We start from the raw sequence: 26,648 nt of genomic DNA, 5'->3' as shown, positions 1-26,648 counted from the left end.
GCAGATTCTTTACCATCTGAACCACCAGGGAAAGCCAATTGCTTGGAATAAGAGAATGGGTTTTGAATTGGGCACTTTTTAACTTAAAAAGATTTAGAATTAAGTATTGATGTGAAGCAAACTCATAGTAGAAAGATAATCAAATAAACCAAACATAGTACTACTGTTTTGTAATAAGTCTTGGAGAAAATCTATATTTTAAGTACGTTAAGAGAATCTGGGATATTAGTTTACCTAACAGGTCAGCCCTGTGATACCAATTTACAATGTATAGTTGAGTAATTTATTTTGGCTTAGGATTTTAAGATAATTTTATAAAAGTTATAAACATTACTGGAAGAGTCAAGGAAACTTTGAATATACCATATTTTTATATTTAAATCATCAGATGCAGACAGCTAACTGCAGTGTTTCAAGGAATGGACTTTAGGGCTAGATTGATGGAGCTGGAACCCAGCTCTGCCAGTCACTGGCTGTGTGACCTCAGACAGGTTACTTAACCTCTTTGGGCTTCCACTGCCCCCATCTGAAAAACTGAGGAGAAAAACAGTACCCCCCCCCGGGGTGTTGTCACAGTCACCATTGAATGAAGTAATATACAGAAAATTCTAAAACCAGTGCTGGTGTAGGGCACCCTGCACAGGTATCTGCTATTATCATTATTAGATTACATGAGAACAATGGGAATATTTCCACACTTTTGCTTGTTAGACAAAGGCTTCAAAAAGTAAACAAAATATTTGATTTCTAAACTTGTAATATTCATAGGAGTTTGAGTAAATGAATTTATAACTAAGATCTCATCCACACACATACAGACACAGATGCTCACAAATCCCAACTTACACTGATGATTGAGTCAGCAGAGAGAGAGGAAAATGAAGCAAACTGCTAAGATAAACAGGAGAGTCCAAGGCTAACTGCCCGGGCTCCTCCTGCTTCAGATTCTTTTAAGGCGCATGTGCTCACCCTGCCCCTGGCTTTCAGGAGACCCTCTGGCCTTAAGATACAGTCCTCTTAGAGGCTCCCTCTAGCAGACTGGGTTTCTATTACTTGCCACACCTATAGCTCCTCACTGTGTTGAATGGGGCTCTGCAAAGCATGGCTCTACTCGCCAGGTATGAGGCAGGCTCCACCTGCTGTCCCATCCTGCAAGAAGGGGGCAAAAAAGACTGCCTTCACAGTCTGAGATTCTCAACCAATCACAAGGAGCTCTTAAGCAAAGTACTTAACCTGTCAGTGCCCACATTTTCTCATTTTTGAAGTGGGGATTGAACATCACACCTCCTTAGACTTAACTGTGGTGATCATTTGACAACACTGCAATATTGAATCATTAGATTGTACACCTGAAACTAATACAATGTTATATGTCACTTACTCCTCAGTTATTCTTTAAAAATGCATCTTTTAAAGAGAGTTTTAAAAAAGCAAAGAAATAGTACCTACTGCACAGGTGTGTTGTATAAAGATACGATGAGTTAACAAATGAAAAAACCTTAGCACTGGCTGGTTCTAGTGCCCTGTGAACCCTACATTAGAGTTAGCTTTTATGACTGCCTTCAGTCAATTTGAAAATATACAGCTGCATTTAATACCTATCTATGAGTATATCTGTTTTAATAGAGTTAGGAAATGTCTTTTAAAGAAAAGGAGAAACTACATTAAGCTCTACAGGTACAATGCCAGAAGAATTATGAGGACCAGATGGTTTGCTTAGAGCTGTACAGAATCTCAGGTTCAAAAAATACTCCTGGGCTTCCTTGGTGGCTCAGTGGTAAAGAATCTGCCTGCCAAAGTGAGAGACATGAGTTTGATCCTTGATCCGGGAAGATCCCACGTGCCTGGGAACAACTAAGCCCGTGCACCACAACTATCGAGGCTGTGCTCTAGAGCCTGAGAGCCGCAACTGCTGAAGCCCGAGTGTACTAAAGCCCGGGCTCCAGAACAAGAGAAGCCCCCGCAATGAGAAGCCCGCACTGCAACTAGAGGGAAGCCCCTTGCTTGCCGTAACTAGAGAAAAGCCCATGTGCACTAACAAAGATCTAGTGCAGCCGAAAATAAAACTATCTTTTAAAAACCACCCTTCTGAAGCACATTTTGATGTTAAAAACAAACAGAACTGCTGCCTAGAAGTGTGAACATCCTTTAGCATCCGTCAGTCTGCTGTCCCCCTGCTGACCCACCCGTGTCCAATGGTTACTATGTAAACTGACTTTCTCCAGTGATATCGTCAGGCACCGTGGACCACCAGAAGATGACAGATTCAAGTTGTTGAACTTCTGGTCTAAACGGAGAGATAAATAGGTTAACAAGTCATTTCAAAAAGAAGTAAACTCTGAGAGCTTGTAAGTGTGCTCTGAGTGCTCAGAGGAAAGAGAAAATTTTTAGAAGGTGTTTTCCACTCCACAAGTGCCCTTCTTAATTTGCGTGGTTAAACCTAAAAACAATCTCCCCACCATGAAGATGCTCAAGGTTTAGGAATTAACTTTCATACAAAAAGTACATGTCAAGAGGACTCCTGTCTAATAAGAAATCACCAATATTTAATCATTCTGACCTAAAAAAAACAATGTATATAGTTCATATAAAATTTTTATATGTATTTTTATCTTATTTCCTTTTGGAGCATCCTCAATTTTTTTTTTTCATTTAATATTCCTGAAGAATATTCACTTGGAGCTAATAGAATATTTTTCCATATTCTGTCTAATTACCAGGAATTATGTATCAAAATCCTTTGGTAAAAAGTGTGTGTTAGTCGCTCAGTCGTGTCCCAACTCTTTGTGACCCCATGGACTGTAGCCCACCAGATTTCTCTGTCCATGGAATTTTCCAGGCAAGAATACTGGAGTGGATTGCCATTCCCTTCTCCAAAGGAACTTCCCAACCCAGGGATCAAACTCTGGTCTCCTGCATCGCAGGCAGATTCTTTACCGTTTGGGCTAATATCGCCTTGTCTAGGTGACCACGGTATGGCACCCAGCACTCTTAGACACACTCCCGCAGCCTGCTTCCTCATGGGCAGTCCTGGTATGACCTAGGAATGTGTTTACACAGCTCTGAAAGTGCAGGGAGATACAGTGCCCTCACTCTGGAAGTTAGGTCATCTGGGCACACCTGGAGGTCTCACGTCTTAGAAGCTATACAGTTCCTGATAGATACAGGCCTGAAAACACACTCTCTGTTGATGCCTATGCTTCCTTGAAGGAACATAGCTTTCCCAGCATTCTGTGTGCTAAGAGTCACACACTGCTTGAAAACGCTTGCTTGGAAGTCATTTTTCAGTAGCAATTTCATCTGACGGTGTGACCGTAGGGAAGGCCCCCAATCTCACAGGGAAAGGCAAACCAACATCCAAATGTCTCTTCCATCACATTTTCTCTGTAGTGGAGATCCAGAGAGCCTAGGTCTGTCTGGAAAATTCTTGGATACTGCGGGGACACACCCTGAGTGTGAACCTGGACACCAGACCTTGGTGGCAAAATTCGCATTTTATTCTCAGTTGGCCCTACAAAGGTGTGGCCCAACAACTGCTTGAAAATTCAGCCAATTGCTGTTTTCTTACTGTGACAACAATAGCTTTGGTCCACTCATTGGGATTTCTGAACCAAGCGGGCGGCTCGCAACTCCTAGCCACAGGACCATTTCCAGTGGAATGTCACCTCGACTAGGTAACCACAGTATGGCACTCACCACTCTTAGTAAAAAGAGGGCTATCTAAAGAATGGCTTTATTTTCAAATCATTTGTGGTTGTATGTTTCCCTCTTGTGGTAGAAAATGGAAACACAAGCAAGATTTCCTGTGTCCCTTGTAGTTTTGTGGTAGTCAGTGATTGACCCTCTATCAAATAGTAAAAATGTGGTGGATTTATTGAGTTTTAAGAAGAACAGAGGAACAGTGATGTTATGTTTTCTATCTCATTGCTAAGCATGTTTCCAATTACATGGCTTAGCCAAACTAGGATGTGCAGCTGTAAAGAAACAGAAAGAAAGGAAGGACATCTTTTTCTATGGGATCTTTTTGAGCCGAAATGTCTGTAAAATGGGGATAGAAAAATTTCCTTTAAAGGTTCTGACATCAATGAAGAAAGGCATGTAAAGTCCTTATCACCATGCCTGGCTATAGACTAGCCACTCAGTAACTGTTACATAAACAACCAAAACAGAGATATTGGCAAAGACTTATTCCATCTTTCTAAGACATGCCTTGATCTCTAGAGCAGAAGGCCCAGGCAGGAGTGGATCAATGCTATGGGTCAGTCAAAGTAGACACCTACAATAGGGAAGGAAAAGGTAAAGGAAGGGGTCAGACAGTCTTGGGTCTGAATCCTGCCTTTGCCAGCTTCTGGCTGTGTATGGCCTTTCTGGTTCCAGTTTTCTTATTAGTACAGGGACAATGACACTGCTTTAAAGGCTGTGTCCAGTAGGAGATCATTGCAATAGGTCTCGATGTGCTGGGCAGTATCCCAAGAGCTTTACAAGCATTAACTCAATCTTCACAACAACCCTACAAGATCGATACCATTATTCTCAGCCCCTACCTTAGGATACAGAGGTTATGTCATCCGCCCAAGGTCAGGTAGCTGGGAAAGTGTGGAGATAGGTTTTGAACACAGGCAATCTGGCCCCAGAGCCTACACTCCTACTATAACAGGCGGCCATGTGAATGGCAAGTACTTAACAAGAAACAGCTTTTAAAACAGCTTTCTAAAGAAATGTGATCATTTTTTCTACTCTACATCATTTATGGGAATTCCTGGGATGAACAGCAGCTCAAGTGAGCAGAGGTAGGACTCTCACTGGACCTTAAGATTTAAGTGAGAACAAGGCTTCAGGAAAATCAAATGTTATACCACAACACAAAAGATTTGGGAATAGAGTTCTAGATAACTCTATTAAAATGAATTTCCTTGAAGAATTCAGCACAGTGAAATCTGGGTTTGAATCCCTACTCCTGATAATTTGTAGTATCTTAGTGATCTTGAACAAATCAGTGATCCTCTATTTCTTCATCTGTGAAACAGAGATCTAAATACCAACTTCTTAAGAGTTGATAAGATTAAAGAAGATCATATAAAGGGCTTATCATAGGACTACATGCAGGTTCTCATGCAAGTAACATGCAAATAACAACCCTGTGATACAGATATCTTCATCATCCCCATTTTACAGATGAGGAATCTGAGGCTTAGAGAATAAACGATATGCTCAGAGTCTCACAACTAATATATTGGAAGGCAGGCTTTCGTGCCAGTTTTAATGCCAAAGCTCATGAATAGGCTGTATGGCTCCTCTGGATAATCAAGTACATCTTAACTTGGAGAAAATTAAGAAGAAATAGATTCCAGGTGACTCTCAAATCGATATTGTCCAAGTGGAAAGTATGAGTTTTGGTGCCTGTACAACCCACCGCACTTGGACTTGTCAGCCTCCAGAACTGTGAGAGAGTAAGTTTCTGTTGTTCTAAGCCACTCACTTTATGGTGCTCTGTGTTACAGCAGCCCCAGGAAACTAATACAATAAATGGTTAAAAAGAGAGAGAGAAAAAAAGCCCAACTCCAGTGACAGCTGATTCCTTCGCAGCTGGGTGGTTGGTGTGAGAGAGAGACCCTTAGGTGGACCCCCACACACACACCTCTTTCCTTTGCCCCAGAGTATTGGTTCTTATCACTAAATAACATGGTGCATATACAAACAAGCGTCCTTCCTTGCTCAGTGACGACGAGAAAGACAGAACTTGTTCCTATGTAACCTCAGTGCCTGGAATGAAGCATGGTGGATAGTTAACAAATGTCTGAGTGGATAAGTTGTCAGTAGTGAGAGGTAAAGGACCTCAGTGAATAGGGTCCCTGATGAACAAAGATGAGTTTTTCCAGGCAGTAGCCAAGTAAGCAGTCCTCACGCTGAGACCAACTTCAACTGTAAAATTCTTCCCACCATCATAGAGGACTTTCCAAAGTACAACAGAGAACCTCTGCCTGAGACCTGACATTTCAGGTAGTTTCTATAGCACACAGACTTGTGCAGTAACAAAAAGGAACAGAATTAGAAGTAGCAATAGTGAAGGAGGTAGAGCTGGTTAATCTGCGTGGTTAAGGCGAAAAGCTTGTGCTGCTTCCTAGAGAAGCACTGGGTAACTGCCGGTAGAGACAGGTTTTCAAGGTGCTCATTCCAGAAGGTGAACTTCAGTGTGGGGTAGAAAAGTGATGAGAAAAAGTTACAGTGACAGATACTAAAGTAACAAGACAAAAAAAAGATCACAGACGACCCCAGCCCCTTCGCTGAGATCTAGGGGAAACAGTACAGCTGCGCTGTACCTCTCTCCCATCATAGTCAACAAAAGAGTTCAAAATGCAGTACTTGGATGCAACCTCAAAAACGATACAATGACCTCTGTCCATTTCCAAGGCAAACCATTCAATATCACAGTAATCCAAGTCCATGCCCTGACCAGTAATGCTGAAGAAATTGAAGTTGAACAGTTCTATTAAGACCTACAAGATCTTCTAGAACTAACATCCAAAAAAGAAATCCTCTTCATTATAAAGGACTGAAATGCAAAAGTAGGAAGTCAAGAGCTACCTGGAGTAACAGGCAAACTTGACCTTGGAGTATAAAATGAAGCAGGTCAAAGGCTAACAACTTTTGCCAATAGAATGCACTGGTTATAGCAAACACCCTCTTCCAACAACACAAGAGAAGACTCTATACATGGACATCACCACATGGTCAATTTGGAAATCAGATTGATTATATTTTTTGCAGCCAAAGATGGAGAAGCTCTACACAGTCAGCAAAAACAAGACTGGGAGCCAACTGTGGCTCAGATCATGAACTCATTACTGCCAAATTCAGACTTAAATTGAAGAAAGTAGGGAAAACCACAAGACCATTTAGGTATGACATAAATCTAATCCCTTACAATTATACAGTGGAAGTGACAAATAGATTCAAGGGATTAGATCTGATAGGGTGCCTGAAGAACTATGGACGGAGGTTCGTGACATTGTACAGGAGGAAGTGATCAAGATCATCCCCAAGAAAAAGAAATTCAAAAAGGCAAAATGGTTGTCTAACGAGGCCTTACAAATAGCTGAGAAAAGAAGAGATGCTAAAGGCAAAGGATGGCTAACAAACACATGAAAAGATGCTCAACATCACTCATTATCAGAGAAATGCAAATCAAAACCACTAGGAGGTACCATTTCACACCAGTCAGAATGGCTGTAATCCAAAAGTCTACAAGCAATAAATGCTGGAGAGGGTGTGGAGAAAAGGGAACTCTCTTACACTGTTGGTGGGAATGCAAACTAGTACAGCCACTATGGAGAACACTGTGAAGATTCCTTAAAAAACTGGAAATAGAACTGCCTTATGATCCAACAATCCCACTGCTGGGCATACACACTGAGGAAACCAGAAGGGAAAGAGACACGTGTACTCCAATGTTCATCGCAGCACTGTTTATAATAGCCAGGACATGGAAGCAACCTAGATGCCCATCAGCAGATGAATGGATAAGAAAGCTGTGGTACATATACACAATGGAGTATTACGCAGCCATTAAAAAGAATACATTTGAATCAGTTCTAATGAGATGGATGAAACTGGAGCCTATTATTCAGAGTGAAGTAAGCCAGAAAGAAAAACACCAATACAGTATACTAACGCATATATATGGAATTTAGAAAGATGGAAACAATAACCCTGTGTACGAGACAGCAAAAGAGACACCGATGTATAGATCAGTCTTATGGACTCTGTGGGGCGGGGGGGAGATTTGGGAGAATAGCATTGAAACATGTATAATATCATGTATGAAACGAGTCGCCAGTCCAGGTTCGATGCACGGTACTGGATGCTTGGGGCTGGTGCACTGGGACGACCCAGAGGGAAGGTAGGGGAGGGAGGAGGGAGGAGGGTTCAGGATGGGGAACGCGGGTATACCTGTGGTGGATTCATTTCGATATTTGGCAAAACTAATACAATATTGTAAAGTTTAAAAATAAAATAAAATTAAAAAAAATAAAAACAAACAAAAAAAATAAAGGCAAAGGAGAAAAGGAAAGCTATACCCATTTGAATGCAGAGTTACAAAGAATAGCAAGGAGAGATAAGAAAGCCTTCCTCAGTGATCAGTGCAAAGAAATAGAGGAAAACAATAGAATGGGAAAGACTAGAGATCTCTTCCAGAAAATCAGAGATACCAAAGGAACATTTCATGCAAAGATGGGCTCAATAAAGAACAGAAATGGTATGGACCTAACAGAAGCAGAAGATATTAAGAAGAGGTGGCAAGAATATATAGAAGAACTATACAAAAAAGGTCTTCATGACCCAGATAACCACGATGGTGTGATCACTCACTTAGAGCCAGACATCTTGGAATGCGAAGTCAAGTGGGCCTTAGGAAGCCTCACTATGAACAAAGCTAGCGGAGGTGATAGAATTCCAGTTGAGCTATTTCAAATCCTAAAAGATGATGCTGTGAAAGTGCTACACTCAATATGCCAACAAATGTGGAAAACTCATCAGTGGCCATAGGACTGGAAAAGATCAGTTTTCATTCCAATCCCAAAGAAAGGCAATGCCAAAAAATGCTCAAACTACCACACAACTGTACTCATCTCACATGCTAGCGAAGTAATGCTCAAAATTCTCCAAGCCAGGGCTTCAGGAGTACATGAACCGTGAATTTCCAGACGTTCAAGCTGGATTTAGAAAAGGCAGAGGAACTAGAGATCAAATTGTCAACATCTGCTGGATCACTGAAAAGCAAGAGAGTTCCAAAAAAACATCTACTTCTGCTTTATTGACTATACCAAAGCCTTTGACTGTGTGGATCACAACAAACTGGAAAATTCTTCAAGAGATGGAAATACCAGACCACCTGACCTGCCTCCTGAGAAATCTGTATGCAGGTCAAGAAGCAACAGTTAGAACAGGACATGGAACAACAGACTGGCTCCAAATTGGGAAAGGAGTACGTCAAGGCTGTATATTGTCACCCTGCTTATTTAATGTATATGCAGAGTACATCATGAGAAACACTGGGCTGGAGGAAGCACAAGCTGGAATCAAGATTGCCAGGAGAAATATCAATAACCTCAGATATGCAGATGACACCACCCTTATGGCAGAAAGTGAAGAAAAATTAAAGAGCCTCTTGATGAAAGTGAAAGAGGAGAGTGAAAAAAAGTTGGCTTAAAACTCAATATTCAGAAAACAAAGATCATGGCATCTGGTCCCATCACTTCGTGGCAAATGGATGGGAAAACAATGAAAACAGTGAGAGACTTTTATTTGGGTGGGGGCGGGGCTCCAAAATCACTGCAGATGGTGACTGCAGCCAAGAAATTAAAAGACGCTTGCTCCTTGGAAGAAAAGCTATGACTAACCTAGACAACATATTAAAAAGCAGAGACATTACTTTGCCAACAAAGGTCCATCTAGTCAAAGCTATGGTTTTTCCAGTAGTCGTGTATGGATTTGAGAGTTGGACTATAAAGAAAACTGAGTGCAGAAGAATTGATGCTTTTGAACTGTGGTGTTGGAGAAGACTCTTGAGAGTCCCTTGGATTGCAAGGAGATCCAACCAGTTAATCCCAAAGGAAATCAGTTCTGAATATTCATTGGAAAGACTGATGCTGAAGCTGAAACTCCAATACTTTGACCATCTGATGCAAAGAAACGACTCATTGGAAAAGATCCTGATGCTGGGAAACATTGAAGGCAGGAGGAGAAGGGGACGATAGAGGATGAGATGGTTAGATAGCATCACCGATGTGATGGATATGAGTTTGAGTAGGCTCTGGGAGTTTGTGTTGGACAGGGAAGCCTGGCATGCTGCAGTCCATGGGGTCACAAAGAGTCGGACACGACTTAGTGACCAAACTGAGGAGAAACAGTACAGCTGCAGTGTATGTCTCTTTCTCTCTCTCTTTGTTAAATAAACATGTGATCTAGCTTAGTGAACTGTGCGTCATTCATTCTACAATATGGATTCAGATCAACCAACCCAAGTTTTAAAACTTGCCCTGATGAAAACATCAGGTCATATACAGATGGTTACATGCCATATAATCTGCTGGTTAAAGCCAGACAGGCTTAGCAAACTGATAGAGCCTTCACATGTTACTGGACAAATACTCTAGCCCCCTTATGAATAGCTTTCTACATTTGTTGACTTATGTCTCTAAGATTCTTGATTCCCACTGGGATCACAAGATAATTCTCAAACTGTTTCAGGCTGGCCTGCGTATAACAGAAAGCCTTGACGTTAAGGACCTATGTGGTGATAACTCATCTCAGGTTGCCCTGCCATTCTTCTCCCTCTCTGCTATGGAGTTCTATTTAACGTTGAAGCCTGTGGGCTTGCTTTCCACAATGGCCTCCTTGTTTTGCCACTGCCTCTACATGGAATGTCTCCACTTTTTCCAGGCTTCCTTTTCATCATTCTTCAGGACTTGGCTCAGACATATCTCCCCTGGAAGCTTCTGACTGCCTCTCCAATGCCCCTCTCCCTGGACTCCCAGTGACAATCTACGGAGGCACTGCCACGCTGTCTTGCGATGCCCACTGTATGACAAGCTCCACAGGGAGCTGGAGACCACTCATACATTTGTGTGCCCCAAATGCACAGTCCAGTACTGAGCAACATGAAAATGCTCTGCACATATTGGCACGTAAAATCACCCCTCAAATGTTGTTCAGGAGAAGTTGCTGGAGCAAGCAGACCCAACCAACTTATACTAGAACCACTCCTAAAACCCTAATGAGTAGACCTGGTGTGCAAATACCAAACACTGTGATTAGTACTGAGCCATTTGGGGACAGTTTTGCTGATTTGGGGGCTTGGTGCTGTATTCTTTTGAGATAACTTATGATCAGGCTGATCATATATTTCAGAAACCTAAAATTATGTCGAGCAGGTCCCCCACCCTACCCCAGGACCTGTGCATGAAACACTCTCTCTGTAAGAAAGACATTTCTGTTCTGAAATTTATAGGCTAATAGGTGTGGAGCATCTTGATAGGTTACTGGCCAACTGGAAGAAAAGAGAAACTGAGAAGGTGGGAGCTGCCTGGGGGACTATAAGCAAAGTAAAGTTGAAAGTGTCTGTATTTCTCATCAAAATCCCTACTACCCAGGGTAGCAACCTGCTCATCATGACTATATGTGAAGCGCTGTGCAAGGTAACTTCCTACACATTACCTTCTTATTTTCTAAAGACATATTATTTTAATTTTACTAATGAGTAAAGAAAAAAAAGAGTTCAGACAGTTTGCTCAAGATTAAACAGGTAATAAACAGCATATCTAGGAATCAAACTCGTATCTGTCTGACATCAAAAGTTACACTGAAAAAAAAAAGTTATACTGAAACAAAATTCTAATGTAAAAGGGGTAATATGGATATACCAGTAAGATCCTCAGACAGGGCAGTGGCAGCCCACTCCAGTGCTCTTGCCTGGAGAACCCCATGGACGGAGGAGCCTGGTAGGCTGCAGTCCATGGGGTTGCTAAGAGTCAGACACGACTGAGCGACTTCACTTTCACTTTTCACTTTCATGCATTGGAGAAGGAAATGGCAACCCACTCCAGTGTTCTTGCCTGGAGAATCCCAGGGACGGGGGAGCCTGGTGGGCTGCCGTCTATGGGGTCACACAGAGTCAGACATGACTGACGTGACTTAGCAGTAGCAGCAGTAAGATCCTCAAAATGGCATGATATATTTATTTACTTTTTGGTTATTCTTTAGCACATCTGAGTTTTGGACTTAGAAAGATGATAGATAAAATTGGATGTTGAGATTTGTTTTGGCAGGAAGCTTAAGCCAAAAGTCACCATGATTGAGCTCCCTGAGTCAGACAGGCTGAAAGGTGGGATAGGGAGGAAGATGGGAGGAAGGTTTGGGAGGGAGGGGACATGGGTGTACCTATGGCTGATTCCTGTTGATGTATGACAGAAAACCACAAAATTCTGTAAAGCAATTATCCTTCAATTAAAAAAATATATATATATATTTTAAAAGGGTTAAAAAAAGTCACCTTGGTGTGACTCTCCTAAAGCAACAGTGAAACTCTCATTTGAGTTGCACTTTCAGTTCAGTTCAGTTCAGTCGCTCAGTCGTGTCTGACTCTTTGCGACCCCATGAATCGCAGCACGCCAGGCCTCCCTGTCCATCACCAACTCCTGGAGTTCACTAAGACTCATGTCCACTGAGTCAGTGATGCCATCCAGCCATCTCATCCTCTGTCGTCCCCTTCTCCTCCTGCCCCCAATCCCTCCCAGCATCAGTCTTTTCCAATGAGTCAACTCTTCGCATGAGGTGGCCAAAGTATTGGAGTTTCAGCTTTAGCATCAGTCCTTCCAATGAACACCCAGGACTGATCTCCTTTAGAATGGACTGGTTGGACCTCCTTGCAGTCCAAGGGATTCTCAAGAGTCTTCTCCAACACCACAGTTCAAAAGCATCAATTCTTCAGCGCTCAGCTTTCTTCATAGTCCAACCCTCACATCCATACATGACCACTGGAAAAACCATAGCCTTGACTAAATGGACCTTTGTTGGCAAAGTAATGTCTCTGCTTTTGAATATGCTATCTAGGTTGGTCATAACTTTCCTTCCAAGGAGTCTTTTAATTTCATGGCTGCAATCACCATCTGCAGTGATATTGGAGCCCCCCAAAAATAAAGTCTGACACTGTTTCCACTGTTTCCCCATCTATTTCCCATGAAGTGATGCACTTTACAGTTCCCCAAAATTTGGTATGCTCCTTATTTTAACTAATTATCATAAAACTCCCCAACAGAGCAGATACTAGAATTGATTCCATTTTACAAGTGCAAAAACTGAGCTTTAGTTAAGCAGAATACATGATGAAAAATATGAAAGTGTTAATCATTCAGTCGTGTCCAACTCTTTGCAATCCCATGGACTGCTAGCCTCCTCTGTCCATGGAATTCTCCAGGCAGGAATACTGGAGTGAGCAGTGATTCTCTTCTCCAGGGGATCTTCCGACCCAGGGATCAAAACCCTGTCTCCTGCACTGCAGGCATATTCTTTACCATCTGAGCCACCAGGGAAGCCCAGAATACATGATATTGTACAATAAATTGTGCAACTGAGATCTGAATCAAAATCTTCCATTCCAACCCATCACTGTGAACTAAAGTTATTTGGTAAGGAGCCACCAAATGGCCTGTCTTCCATCTGACATTGTCAGGAGTCTACAGAAGCACTGTGGATAACGGAGCTCTGGAATCTTCTTGTCTGGAATCTTGTCGGTCATTACTATTAGCATACTTTAAATAGGACAGCATTGGTATTAGGTATCAGGTATATACATTTTAAACCAGTGATTGTACCCTGCCTCCATCCTCACTTTAGTTTCAGCTAAGTTCTCCCTGATTCCTCTTTATCATCTGTACTTGCTCAGAAATTACCTTGCCTGGGAAGAGAAGACATCCTCGGTCTTCCCTTCCCCTTCGAGGTGGGGTTGAGTGGCTCTGTGTTCCTTTGATTCCCTGAACTTCTCCCTTGGAGATTCAGTGAGAGTGTAACCCTGCCAACACCTTGATTTCAGACTCGTGGTCTCCAGAACGTGAGAAAATACATTTCTGTAGTTTCAAGCCACCCAGTTTGGAGTCATTTGTCACAGCAGCAACAGGAAGCTAATATACTAGTATTCGGACCCTATTTTTATAACTGCTTATAAATTCTCCTCTACTGGCATGAATCCTGAGAACAAAGACTTTGTCTTATTCATTTTTGTACCTACAACCATCTCACACTGCCTGGCACATAAAGAGTGCTCCGCAATGCTTACTGAATGAGAAAATCCCTGTGGTCCAGGAGGCTCACAGCAATGCCAGCATACGTCTCTTGCAGCTTCTGGTCTACAGCGTGACATTGGCATGGGTCAGCTAACCATCCCTCAGATCCATCCTGAGATACCCATCTTCCAGTACCCACTGCTAGCTCACGGCTCCAATGAGGTGAAGGCCTCAGATCAATGGGCTTGTGACCAACACAGCAACTGTGAACCTCTGCCTCACAGATCAAATTCAAGGGATAATGTATGGACAGAGATGGAATGGGAGGTGCTGGCAGGCGCAGAAGACCATCCCCTCTGCCCTCCCCTGGCTTCAGAGTTTGGAATAACCATAAACATTATTAGAATCATTAGAATCTTTTGTTTGCTGCTGCTGCTAAGTCACTTCAGTCGTGTCCGACTCTGTGCGACCCTGGAGACAGCAGCCCACTAGGCTGCCCCATCCCTGGGATTCTCCAGGCAAGAACACTGGAGTGGGTTGCCATTTCCTTCTCCAATGCACGAAAGTGAAAAGTGAAAGTGAAGTCCTAAATGCTTATGTCAGGCACTATGATAAATACCCCCCCAATTTTACTTCATCTCCTTATATGGATTTTTTTTTTCCTTTCTATGTGTCTTTTTTTTTTTTTAATTTTATTTTTAAACTTTACATAATTGTATTAGTTTTGCCAAATATCAAAATGAATCCATCACAGGTATACATGTGCTCCCCATCCTGAACCCTCCTCCCTCCTCCCTCCCCATACCATCCCTCTGGGTCGTCCCAGTGCACTAGCCCCAAGCATCCAGTATTGTGCATTGAACCTGGACTGGCAAAGGCAGGCATCATTTACTCTCGTCATTACTTACAGGGTGACTGGCTATGCTGAACTGTGTGATGAGAGTATTTCTCATGGATTTGATCTCAGAGGGCTTGGCATCAACAGCATGGCCCAACACAGAGAGGCAGCTGGCTTCTGTGACAGGAGCCAACCTTATTCCTGATTCCCTCTGAGCTTTCTACATTTATTTCCCTTTTGCTTCATTTTTAAGTGGATTTCATTTTGCTCCACAAAATGTATTTTCCAAAGTCCTCATGGGAGCAGTGTAACATAATAGTTTTATTACTAAAGCAAAAGGTCCTTCCCCATCCCCACCCACTCACGGCATCCCAGCTCCATTTTCTGGCCTCCTTGCAATCCTGGGATGATCTCTCGGAGCTGAGGTGGGTATAGGCTAAACATCTAGGTTTTTGTTTCTTGTGGCTTTGAGCTGATAGGATTCCTTTCCAGGCTCAGGGTCATTTTGTCTACTTGGGTTTTCACAAACCTTCCTACTGTGCACAATTTCTAAATGCACTGAAACATATTGAGATGTTTATCGGGATAGAAGAGAACTGAATTCCCAGGCCTCTGCGGTAAACTGTAGAAGGTAAGCAGCATGCCAGAATCTCCCTCATCATGACCTGTCTTCTAAATTCTTCTCTTCAATGTGCTTGAACAGTACAAAATGTAACTCATTTTCAAGTTACGTGAGAGCATTTTCATTGAAATTAATATTTTCTCCTTCAAGACAAGCACCCTGAGAAGCAGCTCATGTATTCAATGTTGACACTGTACTAACATTTCTGGAACTCTTTTTCAGCAACTGTCTTTACAGTCTGTGGCACTTTTCTTTGAAAGTCTTCAGTCATGACAAATTTCATCCTCTGAGAATAGACGTGAACTTTGGAAAGAGATGAAAATTGGTTGGAGCCACGTCTAATGAATAAAGTGGGTGATCAAATCTTGTTATATCGTTTTAGGTGAAAAATGAGGCATGACTATAAAATAATGTGACTGGTTTCCCTCGGTGACCCATAAACCGACTGGCTGAAAAATAACTCCCATAGAGGAGTTTCAAAATGCTTTCAGCACTAGACGCATCACTGGAATAAGTGTACGGTTCCCAGAGTGGTGATTTGGCAGGGAACAATACTAATTTGGATATATAAGTTCAAATATATCTGTAAAAAAAAAAAAGAAATCTGACTGCTTACACTCGGAAATGAAGAAGCTGTTCTCCTGGAGAAACTTCTCTTTTTTTGACAGCCTGGTTGGCTTTGGACAAAGAGTCTACTGAGAAAAGTAGGCTCATCTCCTGCAGAAAGCCTTCATTGAACACACTATCTCCTCCCACACTCACTCCCACCCCAAGCTGGGGCAGGCGTCTCTGACCGGTGTCCACAGTGATCTCTTCAAGTATTAGCTCTTATAAAATGTAATGGTTGATTGTCTGTTTTTGTGTCAGTCTCCTTCCTGCAACTGGAGGCCCCCTGAGAATGAGGACCTTTGTGTATCAATAACGCTCAGACAGTGTGCACAGAAGCACAGGACACTAACTCCTATTCTTGATGTGGACCCTTTGCCTTTGTTTCTCGCATTCCTAGGGCTTTACCTGCCAAATGTGTGGCAACCAAAACTAAATATTCAGTCTGTGTAAAATCCACCTATACAAATTTATAGAGGACTAGGTACAGTACAGGCTTCCCTGGTGGCACAGTAGTAAAGAATCCACCTCCCAACGCAGTAGACGGAAGAGGTGCAGGTTCAATCCCTGGGTTGGGAAGACCCCTTGGAGTAGGAAATGACAACCTATTCCAGTGTTCTTGCCTGGGAAACCCCAGGGACAGAGGAGCCTGGTGGGCTATGGTCCACAGGATTGCAGAGTCCAACATGACTGAGTGACCGAGCACACATCCAGAACAAGGTATAGGAGTGGTTCCATACAATGAAGGGGTAGGGGAGCAGGAGGGATTGATTGCTAATGCACAGGGCTTCTATTAAGGTGATGGAAATATGTTAAAATTAGATTGTGGTGATGGCTGCATAATGCTATAAATGTACTAAAAAAAACACTGAGTCATATACTTTAAATGGATAAATTGTGTGGTGTGTGAATTATATCTCAATAAAGCTGTTTTATTTAAAAAGTCCTCCATAATGATTGTGGCTAGGTTCCTTTCTAGGCCTGTAGTTGGAATAAGTGATAGTCAAGGTCTTTTCAAATAATCTAGTTATCAATATAAAATTAAGTTTCTGTGTTCTCTCTGTAACTCTATCACTTGAAAATGACTGAGTGGTTTTCACTAAATTTGGAAAGCATGTTTAGGATAATGAGGGCTGTGGGGTGTTCCGTGATATCAATTCTCCCTTTCATTTAGACTGACACTCCAGTATTTAGCCTAACACATAGCACTCAGCATAGCATTGGTATAGGCATACGTCAGAGAGAGTGCAGGTTCAGTTCCAAACCACTGCAAAAAAGTGAGTACTGCAGTAAAGCAAGTCACATAAATTTTTTGGTTTCTCAGTGTATAAAAATGATGTTTATATTATTCCGTGGTCTATTCAGTGTTCATTAACATTATGTCTAAAAAAACGTATATACTTTAATTTCAAAGTGCTTTATTGGTTAAAAAAAATGCTAATCATCATCTGAGCCTTCAGCAAGTTATCATCTTTTTGCAAAGTAACTTCGAAAATCATTGATCATGTAACAAATACAATAATGATTAAAAAAATTCTGAAATATTGTAAGAATTACCAAAATTTGATACAGAGACATGAAATGAGCAAATGTTATAGGAAAAAGTCATCACAGGATTGCCACAAATCTTCAATTTGCAAAAAATTTAGTATCTGAGAAGCACAATAAAGCAAAGTGCAACAGAATGAGGTATGCCTGTATTTCCCAGCATCCCTTGCAGCTAGAGGAGGCCTTAGCCTAAGTTTCAGCCAATGGAACAAGAATGAAATTGATTACATGCAGTATCTGAGAAAGGTGTGCCTTCCTTCCCTTTTCTCCCCTTCCTGTTAGTTAAAATGACCATAGGGTGGTGGGCAACCATGTTGGACCATGAAGATAAGGGCAACTCACTAGGGGAGGCCGATCAACAAGAGAGAAGAAAGATGCACCTTCTGACACAATGGGGCCACCACACCAGCCCAGACTCCCCACACCCAGTCTGTTACAAAGGGTTCTATTACTACAAACTTTTATTTTATTTAAGTAACTTATTTTAGAACTCTACTATAGCAGGCAAAACCTACGTTTTAACTAACATAAAATTTGGTGTTCTGTACCAAAACAGAATCTAAATATGCAGCATTAGCATAATTTTTATGGCCATGGCAAAAGTTTTACCACTGCTATCTTGGAAGACAGACCATGGGCCAACCAAAGGTGTAGCTCTAGGCAGATGGTTAGGAGAGTTCAGAAGAGGAATGTTTATTGGCTGCTTCTTGCCACAATACAGAGAGAAGCTCAGACAAAGACTAGCCAGTCTGCAAGCAGAAATGGAGATTATGATTCTGCCAAGGGAAGTTTTCTTTGGCTGTGGCTTGTACACCATGTTGCCCAAGCCTAGTGATTTGTGCACTGCAGAGCTGAGATGAAGACTATTTGTATACCCAAGCTAAAACAGCTATCCATGAAACAGGAGATGAAGCAGAAAAGGCTGTGGCCTCAAGTCTTTCCTAGGATTCTCTGCCAGATGGTGGGAGCTAGCCTACCAGCAGATAACCCATTAAGGACATTGACTTCTTATCCAACTAGCTTTTCCTGTCTTAAAGTGACCATCAGTGATGGAGAAATCAGGGGAGGGACAAAGCATAGAGGCCAAAAGAGAAAAGCTAACATTTTTGGCTTCAAAATTCTATCTAGATGAGCACTTTCACTGTGGTTATCAGTGTTGGGAAAACAAATGACTTTTCAAAAAGATAACTGGGGCTTTAAAACAATGGGGAAGCAATATTATAATTTTGTGATAATGTCTGTTTAGGTGTGGTGCTGAGTCAATTTTCCCTGGTTTCCAGAAACCCTCTCCCAGGGAGGGGATTTATGACAGTTGAGAAGACTCTGCTTTTATGCAGACAAAGGAGTTCAGAAAAATGTCTATTTGCAAATGCCTTCAGTTCAAAATAGCTTTTATGCCACAGTGACATATTTTGGACCCCTTCAGACTTTAGAAGAGCTTTTAGAAGAATGATCTGAGTGGGCTACACCTCTAAGAAAGTTAAGCAGGTAAGTTTCAATGGTCTATTCATTCTCCCTTAAATTTCCCTGAACCTGATGCAGACATACCTAGTCTTTCTGCGGCCTTTGGAGCTGTGCTAAAGTTGGAAATCACCTTTTAAAAATGGCTACTGAGTGTGCCAAGTAATTGAGGGCTTATTTTCATTTTTAGTTGGGAGAACTTTGAGAAGACTTTTCTTACCTGGTGTCCTCAAAGGGAATAGACCACTGAGGGCTAACCCTAGGGGCTTGTTTGGAAAGGGTGGAAAGGGGGTGCCTTTGCCTTGGGGGGGTTGTTGCTTTTATAACTTCAACTGTTGGAAATCCCCCTTCCCAGTGCTTCTCCCAATCACCACTCACATGAATCCCTGAGACACAAGGTAGAAAAGGTGAAAGAAGCCCTGAGTAAACACAGTGAGGACTGCCAATCAAATCCGGCCAATGAAGATTTAGCCATGAGTCTGAAACACTTTGAACAGTATGTTTTCATATTGGGAACAATTTCTTTCTTCTTTTCTCTTTATGACTGACCCAAAGTGTTTCTGAAAAGAAGAAATGCAATAGGTAGATGGTGGTACAGAAAGATTTGGTTGACTTGGCCAACCTGTTAGAAATGGTAGAGTTGGAACCTGGTCTCTGGTCTTCTGATATTTCATCCAGTTGATCTTTTCCATAAATAAATATATCGCAAAGCAAGTAGTTTCACGGGTGGTTATAATATCCTGGTTAAAAGTTTGGGAAAACTGGATTGGGCAATGTTAAGTAGAATTTTCAGAGCTTTTAAAACACAAATGAGTCATGTGAGTTTGCAAGAAGACCTGAGAAGAATTTTGGGAAATACTAATTTCCACCACCCCAGGGCTGATAGACTTATCCATATATTACAAGAATTTCCCCAGAATTAAATTTGGCTTTTTCCAAACTTAGATAATCTGAGAAAATGGCATGCAGGGAAGATGAGATCCATTTTTCCTATAGATTCTACTACACACCTTATTTTGGTAACTGATACATGAATTTGTTTTTGCCTGATGTTGAGTGTGATTGATTCTACCCATGAAGTACTCCCAGGTATGATTTGCAGGTAAGGATTTTAACTCTGAATAAATATTAGTCTCTTATTCTGAACTCTAATATGCCTACAAACATCTGAGTTGCTAAAAAGTAAGTTGAAATAGTCACTACATTGTGTGAGTCCAAGGGGCTTAATCAGCATGGTAAGGAGACATTTAGGGGTCAAACCAACCAGTGTGAGGATCACAAACACTGGTGAGGAGCTCAAGATGAACTTGTGGTTAATCTGAAGGGTCTCCTGGGATAAAGCAGAAACCAAGACAAGCCCCGTCTTCATCTCTTGGGGCTTACAGTCAAAAAGGTTTGTGTTGGAAGCCAAGTGGGTTACAGATGAACGAATCAACAACCGCTATAAGACGCAGTCAGTGCTATTATGGGGGTGAGCAAAACAGGCTATGAGAGCAGAAAAGAGGTGCACCTGATTCAGGGATTAGGAGCAGGGAAGTGTCAACTAAACCCAGATCTAAGGTTGAAGAGGAGAGAAGGATGTTCCAGGCGGAACCAGACGTGAGAGAGTAAAGTGTGTTGAGGACGTAGGTTGGAGACAACCCCATCCTCCGACTCTGTTGTTTCACACTCTACAGGAAACAAACACACTAAAACACACCTCATGTTTTATACTTTACAAGATACTTCTGCATGTATTGCTTTATTTTTTCACTGCAGCAAACTTTTCAGATGTCCCTGGCCCATGCCACACAGTCAGGAAAAGAGACAAGGAACTGTCCCCTCTGTTCCTGGGATGCAAGAGATATTATAGTAGGAAACACGGATACTCCAGAACTGTCTTCCAAATGCTAGATTCCCACTGGGAATGGTTGAGGACACTGTCTATCTGGCTGAAGTTTTAGGCAGGAAATGAGCATTTGGAAGGCACCCCAAATTCTCTCTTTTCTCGCTTGAGCTAAACTGCTGTCACTTGTACCCTATTGGGATCTAAGAAGGCATCCCTCTAGTTTGGTTGGGGTCATTAAGTGTAGAGGAAGGTAGGAGACAAAACTGAGACCTACGGCAGGGGTGGGGTGGGTGGGTAGAGGTTAATATCTGCACCAGGTTGGGTATGATTAACTCAATGTCCCCATATTAGCAGAACATTCATCACAGGAAGTCCTGCCCTCAAACTCATCTTGAGGTTTCCCTACAGGTGTCATTCAGTTTCCAGGTGAGAGAGGGCTACCAGGTACTTTTAAATATGTTGCTTCATTTAATCGTCACAAGAGCCTCTCTGGATATGTATTGTCATTTCCAGTTTTCACAAACAAGGAGGGGCAAAGGATCAGAAACTGAATAATTTGCCCAAGGGAACTGTCCCAACTCCTATGGTATTTATTCTGCCTAGAATTGCTCCCCTGACAAATGCACCTTAGAAACTTCAACTCATCCTTTAAGCCTCAAATCTACTACCACGCCTCTGTGAAGACTTTCTCACTGTACCTTCCACTCTCAAGTACAGCCTGCCATGCTCTTGCGCCTTCAGTACCTGGCACATAACTCCCTCACAACACCAAACACACTGTGGTGGTGGTTTAGTCTCTCGGTTGTGTCCAATTCCTATGACCCCATGGACTGTAGCCCGCCAGGCTGCTCTGTCCATGGGATTTCCCAGGCAAGAATACTGGAGTGGGGTTCCCACGTCCTTCTCCAGGGGATCTTCCCAACTCAGGGATCAAACCCTGGACTCCTGCATTGCCAGCAGATTCTTTACCTCTGAGCCACCAGGGAAGCCTAGTTTGTCTGCTTATTCCTGTCCACTTCCACTTCTAGACTATTTCCTGAGGTCAGGAATATATATATCCCAAGTACTTATAGCACAAGTACTGATAAGAGAAGTAAGCACATAATAGATGTTTAATGATAATAAATGTATTGGCAATAAACTATGGCTTTAAGTTAAATGCTGGAATATACTTATTTTCCATACACTTCATAATTCATGATTTCGAATCTAGTTCAAAATCTCACGTTAGTGGACCTGCCCGTTCTTAGTCGGTTAACGTTCCTTGGCTTGAGGGCGGAACCAAGGTGTTGCGTTAACTTCCTGGCCTGCCACCACTGCTTACATATGAGCGAGCTTGAGTAGGTAGGTTCTGTTCTAAGGAAAATTAAGCTCCAGCAACCTCGGTGGAACAGATCCAGAAGCAACACCGGGCAAAGACTAGCCTTTTCAAAAGCCTGAGCCCCAGCAACCAGGCGGCGCTAGGGCAGAGGGCAGAAGCTCTGTCCCAGAAAACTAGGGGATGGGGAACGAGCCCTGGAGCGCCGTACCACCAGAGGGGAGGGTGCCCAAAGCCTGGGGCTCGCAGCCAGCGGGCAGCGCCAGTCCCAGACGGGAATAGCAGGCAACCCAGCGGGATGCAAGGAGGGTTCTGAGCAAGGCGGCGGCCTCTAACCTTTCAGGGTTAAGGTGACTGCGCTCGGCTCGGTAACTGTATCTTCACAGGCAAAAAAGGTTAATGTAAATGTCAGAGGCCCGGACGACAGCAGGGGTAGGGGAAGAGCGGAGAGGAGGAAAGAGAAGGGTGGGGCAGGAGGCAGAGGGCCGGGCCTCCCAAGGTCAAGCCCTGCCCGCAGCCTCGCGCCTCCCGGCCCAGCCAGGGCGGGGTAGGGGTGGGCGAGGGATGGGAGGAGCGGTCAGAAGAGCAGTTCTGCTGCTCCCCTTGGCCACTCTCCCGCCCGGGGCGACCCACGCCCGGCCGCAGGCTAGGAAGAGAGAGCGCCGAGGAGCTGGGGGTGGAGACTCGGCGGCCGCGCGCGCGGAAGTGGCCCCGTGGGAGCGCGCGCGGCAGGAGGCGGACGGGCCACTGGGGCGACCGAGGAGCGGGCACGTCCCTTACCCCGTTGGCGGCGGCGATGCGGACGATGAGCTGGATGGCCTCCTTCATGTAGAACCTGCCGTCCCCGCCCACCACCAGGGTGGCCTCCTGCCGCTGCGCCGGCTCCACGGTGGAGATGATACTCTGGATGAAATTCTCGGCATAGTTGGAGCTGCTCTGAAACACCTTCACCCGCTTCCGCAGCCCGCTCGTGCCCGGCTTCTGGTCTTGGTACGCCTTGGTCTTAACGGTCACGATCTTCACCATGGTGGCGACTTGCTTCCTGGGGCCCAGCGGACTCTGCCAAGCGAGGGGCGGCCGGAGCTGTGGCTGCAGCTGCTCTGGGATGAGGGCGCGGACGGGGTCGGGGCCACGCCGGTTGTGCTCGTCCCTCCTCCTTAAAGGGACAGGGGACGGGCCCTCCGCTGCCAGCCCACCTCCTTGCAGGTCCTAGAGGGAGGGGAATGGGGAGCGCCCACCCCCAGCCTCCTGTGAGATGGGTGGAGCCTCTCTTTTACCCTCTCTTGTCGACCAATCCACAGTAAAATGAAATCCACAACTCCTCCCCTAAGTGGAAGAGCAGAGGTTGGGTAGGGACTGGGTCACAGGGCAAGGACTTAAGGCAAAGTGGGAAAAATACAGAGCAGGGACAGGCGGACTAAGACTTGGGAAGGTTCCTCTTAGGATTTTTCCACTTTTTGATGGTGTGAAAGCAATAAGTAGAATCCTTATTGCTTCTAATCAGATCAGATCAGATATGCCGGACCTCTAATTTTGATCTTTTACCGGGCCAGCAATATGCAGTAGGTACTCTCTGTGCTCTGGTGATGTTGAGCTGTGTGAATCCAGCTGAGCGAACCCAGCTCCAGCTCCCAGTCAGCCACCTACCTGATCAAGAGGATGAACAAGCAATACACGTAGAACCCTTCTGTACCCATACAACCATTCTGTTTTTCACTTTCAGTACAGTATTAAATAACATGAGACATTCATGTAATGAACAGGCTTTCTGTTAGACGAATTTGTCCACCTTCAGGCTAAAGTATTTTGAGCACGTTTAAGATAAGCTAGGCTAAGCTACCGTGTTTGATGGATTAGGTGTACTAAATGCATTTCCCCCTCATGATCATATTTTCAACTTCCAGTGGGTTTATCAGGAGGTAGCCCCATTGTGAGTGGAGGAAGCTCTCTACAACATTTCCTGTGGTTAAGCTGGAGTTTCATGCATAAATAACTTTCTGGAAGCACATTCTGAGCAAGGGAAGTGCCAGCCTTCACTAGATTTTGATTTTTTAATCTTTCTATTCTCTCTCTAAACATTAGGGTATTTGTAATATCCCCCTTGCCAACGCAGGAGGCGCAGGAGAGGAGGGTTTGATCCCTAGGTGGGGAAGATTCTCTGGAGGAGAAAATTGCAACCTGCTCCAGTATTCTTGCCTGGAGAATCCCATGGACAGAGGAACCTGGCGGGCTACAGTCCATGAGGTCACAGAGAGTCAGGCGTGACTAAGTGACTGAACACCCCCGCATGTTAGAAAAAGGAAGCAACTCCAAAGGTCTAATTTGACCTACTGCTTTCCACCTGTTTACTGGTGGGCCACACACTACTTCCTCTGGTTAGGGTGGCTACAATAATAGGTAATATTTATCGAATATAATGTTTCTAAAGTAGAGGTTTTATAATTTTCACAATTTTATACTCACAAAGCTGAGATTTAAAAAGTAAAATGACTAGTCAAGACCACAGAGATAAGTACATGCAGGAGGCCAACACAGGTGGGTGTGGCTCCCAAACCAGAGCTCTTACAGTGATTTGCCTGCATGTCACCAGGGAGAACTAGGAAATGTACAAGAAGGCTTGAGAAATGTATGTACAAACACATACATTATTACCACCAAAATACATCAGTTATTCACATAGTAGAAAATTGGTGAAGAGATCAAGAACTGAGGTGGCCATAAAGGGTTGGAGGATACAGAGTCAGTAAAAATCTTGATTGTTAAGTAGGAATCATCAGTCTTTCTTTTAGGCTCAGCATCTCCCTTGATTTAGTGAGAGTGACTGTCTCCTCTGCTTGAGAAATGTGTCATTTACAAGATGTGTTAACTGGGGAAAGCTCAATATCTGTGGGCATCTGCTTCTTTACTGTAAAATAGAGACAAACCCTATCTTAGAATTTCTACAAGAATTAATGGGGTTTTGTATGTCAGTAGTTCTCAATCATGGGTACACAGTAGACTCACCTGAGACACTTTAGAAACTACCCATGTTCTGGTCCAAATCATAATTGGACCAGATTCAGTCATGATCAACTGGTGTAAGTAAATCAGGTGGCCTGGTGCCTGAAACACAGAGACCCAAACATAGAGGTCAAAAAATATTAACTTCCTTTCCACAATTCCAAAACCAAAGCTTATTGTTAACCTGTGAAATTGATTATACTCATGGACATTTAATGGTTAATTGGTATAGCTTGATCCAGGAGGGAGGCTGAATGATGCAAATAGTTGCTGACTCTCAGCAATCAAGTGTTCATATACAGGTTGATATAGGTGTCATGTGGATATAGATATGGGTTTTAATGCAGCCACTACAGATAAATTTCAGAGGTAAATAACATGTGAAAACTAAATTCTGGACAACTGATATTGATTTCTAATATTTACACAGAAGTTCACAAAGTTTACAGAGTTGTTGTTCAGTAGCTAAATCATGTCCGACTCTCTGCAACCCCGTAACTGCAGCACACCAGGCTTCCCTGCCCTTCACAGTCTCCTGGAGTTTGCTCACACTCATGTCCATTGAGTTGGTGATGTCATCCAACCATCTCATCCTCTGTCTCCCCCTTATCCTCTTCCTCAACCTTTTCTAGCATTAGGGTGTTTTCCAGTGAGCTGGCTTTTCACATCAGGTGGCCAGAATATTGGAGCTTCAACTTCAGCATCAGTACATCATTCAGTGTAGTATCATCTTGTGAATTAAGTAGTATAATCAACCCCATTTTATAGGCTAGTGCATTGAGAATAGAATGGTTGGCTGTAATCAAGTTTACTTGATTCCACAAAATGAAATATAACATAGAATCACTGAGTCTTAGAAATACCTACCTCTCAGAGTTGTATGGATTAACTGACATACTGAATATAGAGCTGTTTGCACAGTACTAATTCCTGCTCAATAAGTGGTCACTCATTATAAAACAGTGAACTCAACTTCACATCACATGCTCTTTCTCTATTCTTCCCTATCTTTGGAACTAGGATGGGAATTTTCATTTACAAGGAATTGTCCCATATTTCTCTCACCTCACAAGATGTAATAATTTAATAATTGGCTTTAGCTACATAACAAATCACTCTTGAATGTAGATGGTCACCATTTATTATTATTATTGCCTGTGGTTTTATGAGTTAACTGGCTGGTTCTGCTGACCTGGGCAAGACTCTGCTGTCCCTGACTGTGCTCCTGTGGCACAGTCTCCAATCTCTGTGCCTCCTGGTAACCTCACCTTGATGTAATCCCCTTATGTTACTTTTCTTACCGTGTAACACATCACCACAGAGGCAGTGACTTAAAACAATGCCCACTTATTATCACAGTTCTATAGGTCAGATGTCTGGGTGGGTTTTGCTGGACTGAATGTTCACAGGCCGTATAAAACAAGGCTGAAATCAGGATATTGGTGAGGCTGGGCTCTTATCTGGAGCTTCTGGGAAGAATCTGCTTCCAAGTTCATTCATGTTGTTGGCAGGATCCATTTTCTTGCAGTTATAACTCAGAGGTCCTTGTTTCTTTGCTGGCTATGAGCCAGGCTCCTCTCTCTATTCCTAGAGGCTGCCTACAGTGAGTGAGTCCTCATGACTGCATTCTCTGCCTCCTCCTTCCA

At 43.2% G+C, this 26,648-nt stretch overlaps 1 protein-coding gene across 2 annotated transcripts in view; it reads right to left on the bottom strand.

The window, feature by feature from the left end:
• Positions 1–23,109, bottom strand: part of PGM1 (phosphoglucomutase 1) — a 68,205-nt gene extending 45,096 nt beyond the window's left edge. For both annotated transcript variants that reach the window (XM_086390331.1, XM_086390330.1), the window contains exon 1: positions 22,783–23,109. In XM_086390331.1, the coding sequence (XP_086246457.1) occupies positions 22,783–23,028 (246 nt within the window). In that variant the 5' untranslated portion in view covers positions 23,029–23,109. The remainder of the gene's footprint in view (positions 1–22,782) is intronic.
• Positions 23,110–26,648: the final 3,539 nt, after the last annotated feature.

This window comes from Bos grunniens, chromosome 3 (genome assembly GCF_055505025.1).
Source record: "Bos grunniens cultivar Pamir isolate PY7600 chromosome 3, Bosgru_T2T1.0, whole genome shotgun sequence".
Lineage (NCBI taxonomy): Eukaryota > Metazoa > Chordata > Mammalia > Artiodactyla > Bovidae > Bos > Bos grunniens.
Note: the sequence above shows the minus strand (reverse complement) of the source record. Positions and strands in the feature narration are given on the sequence as shown.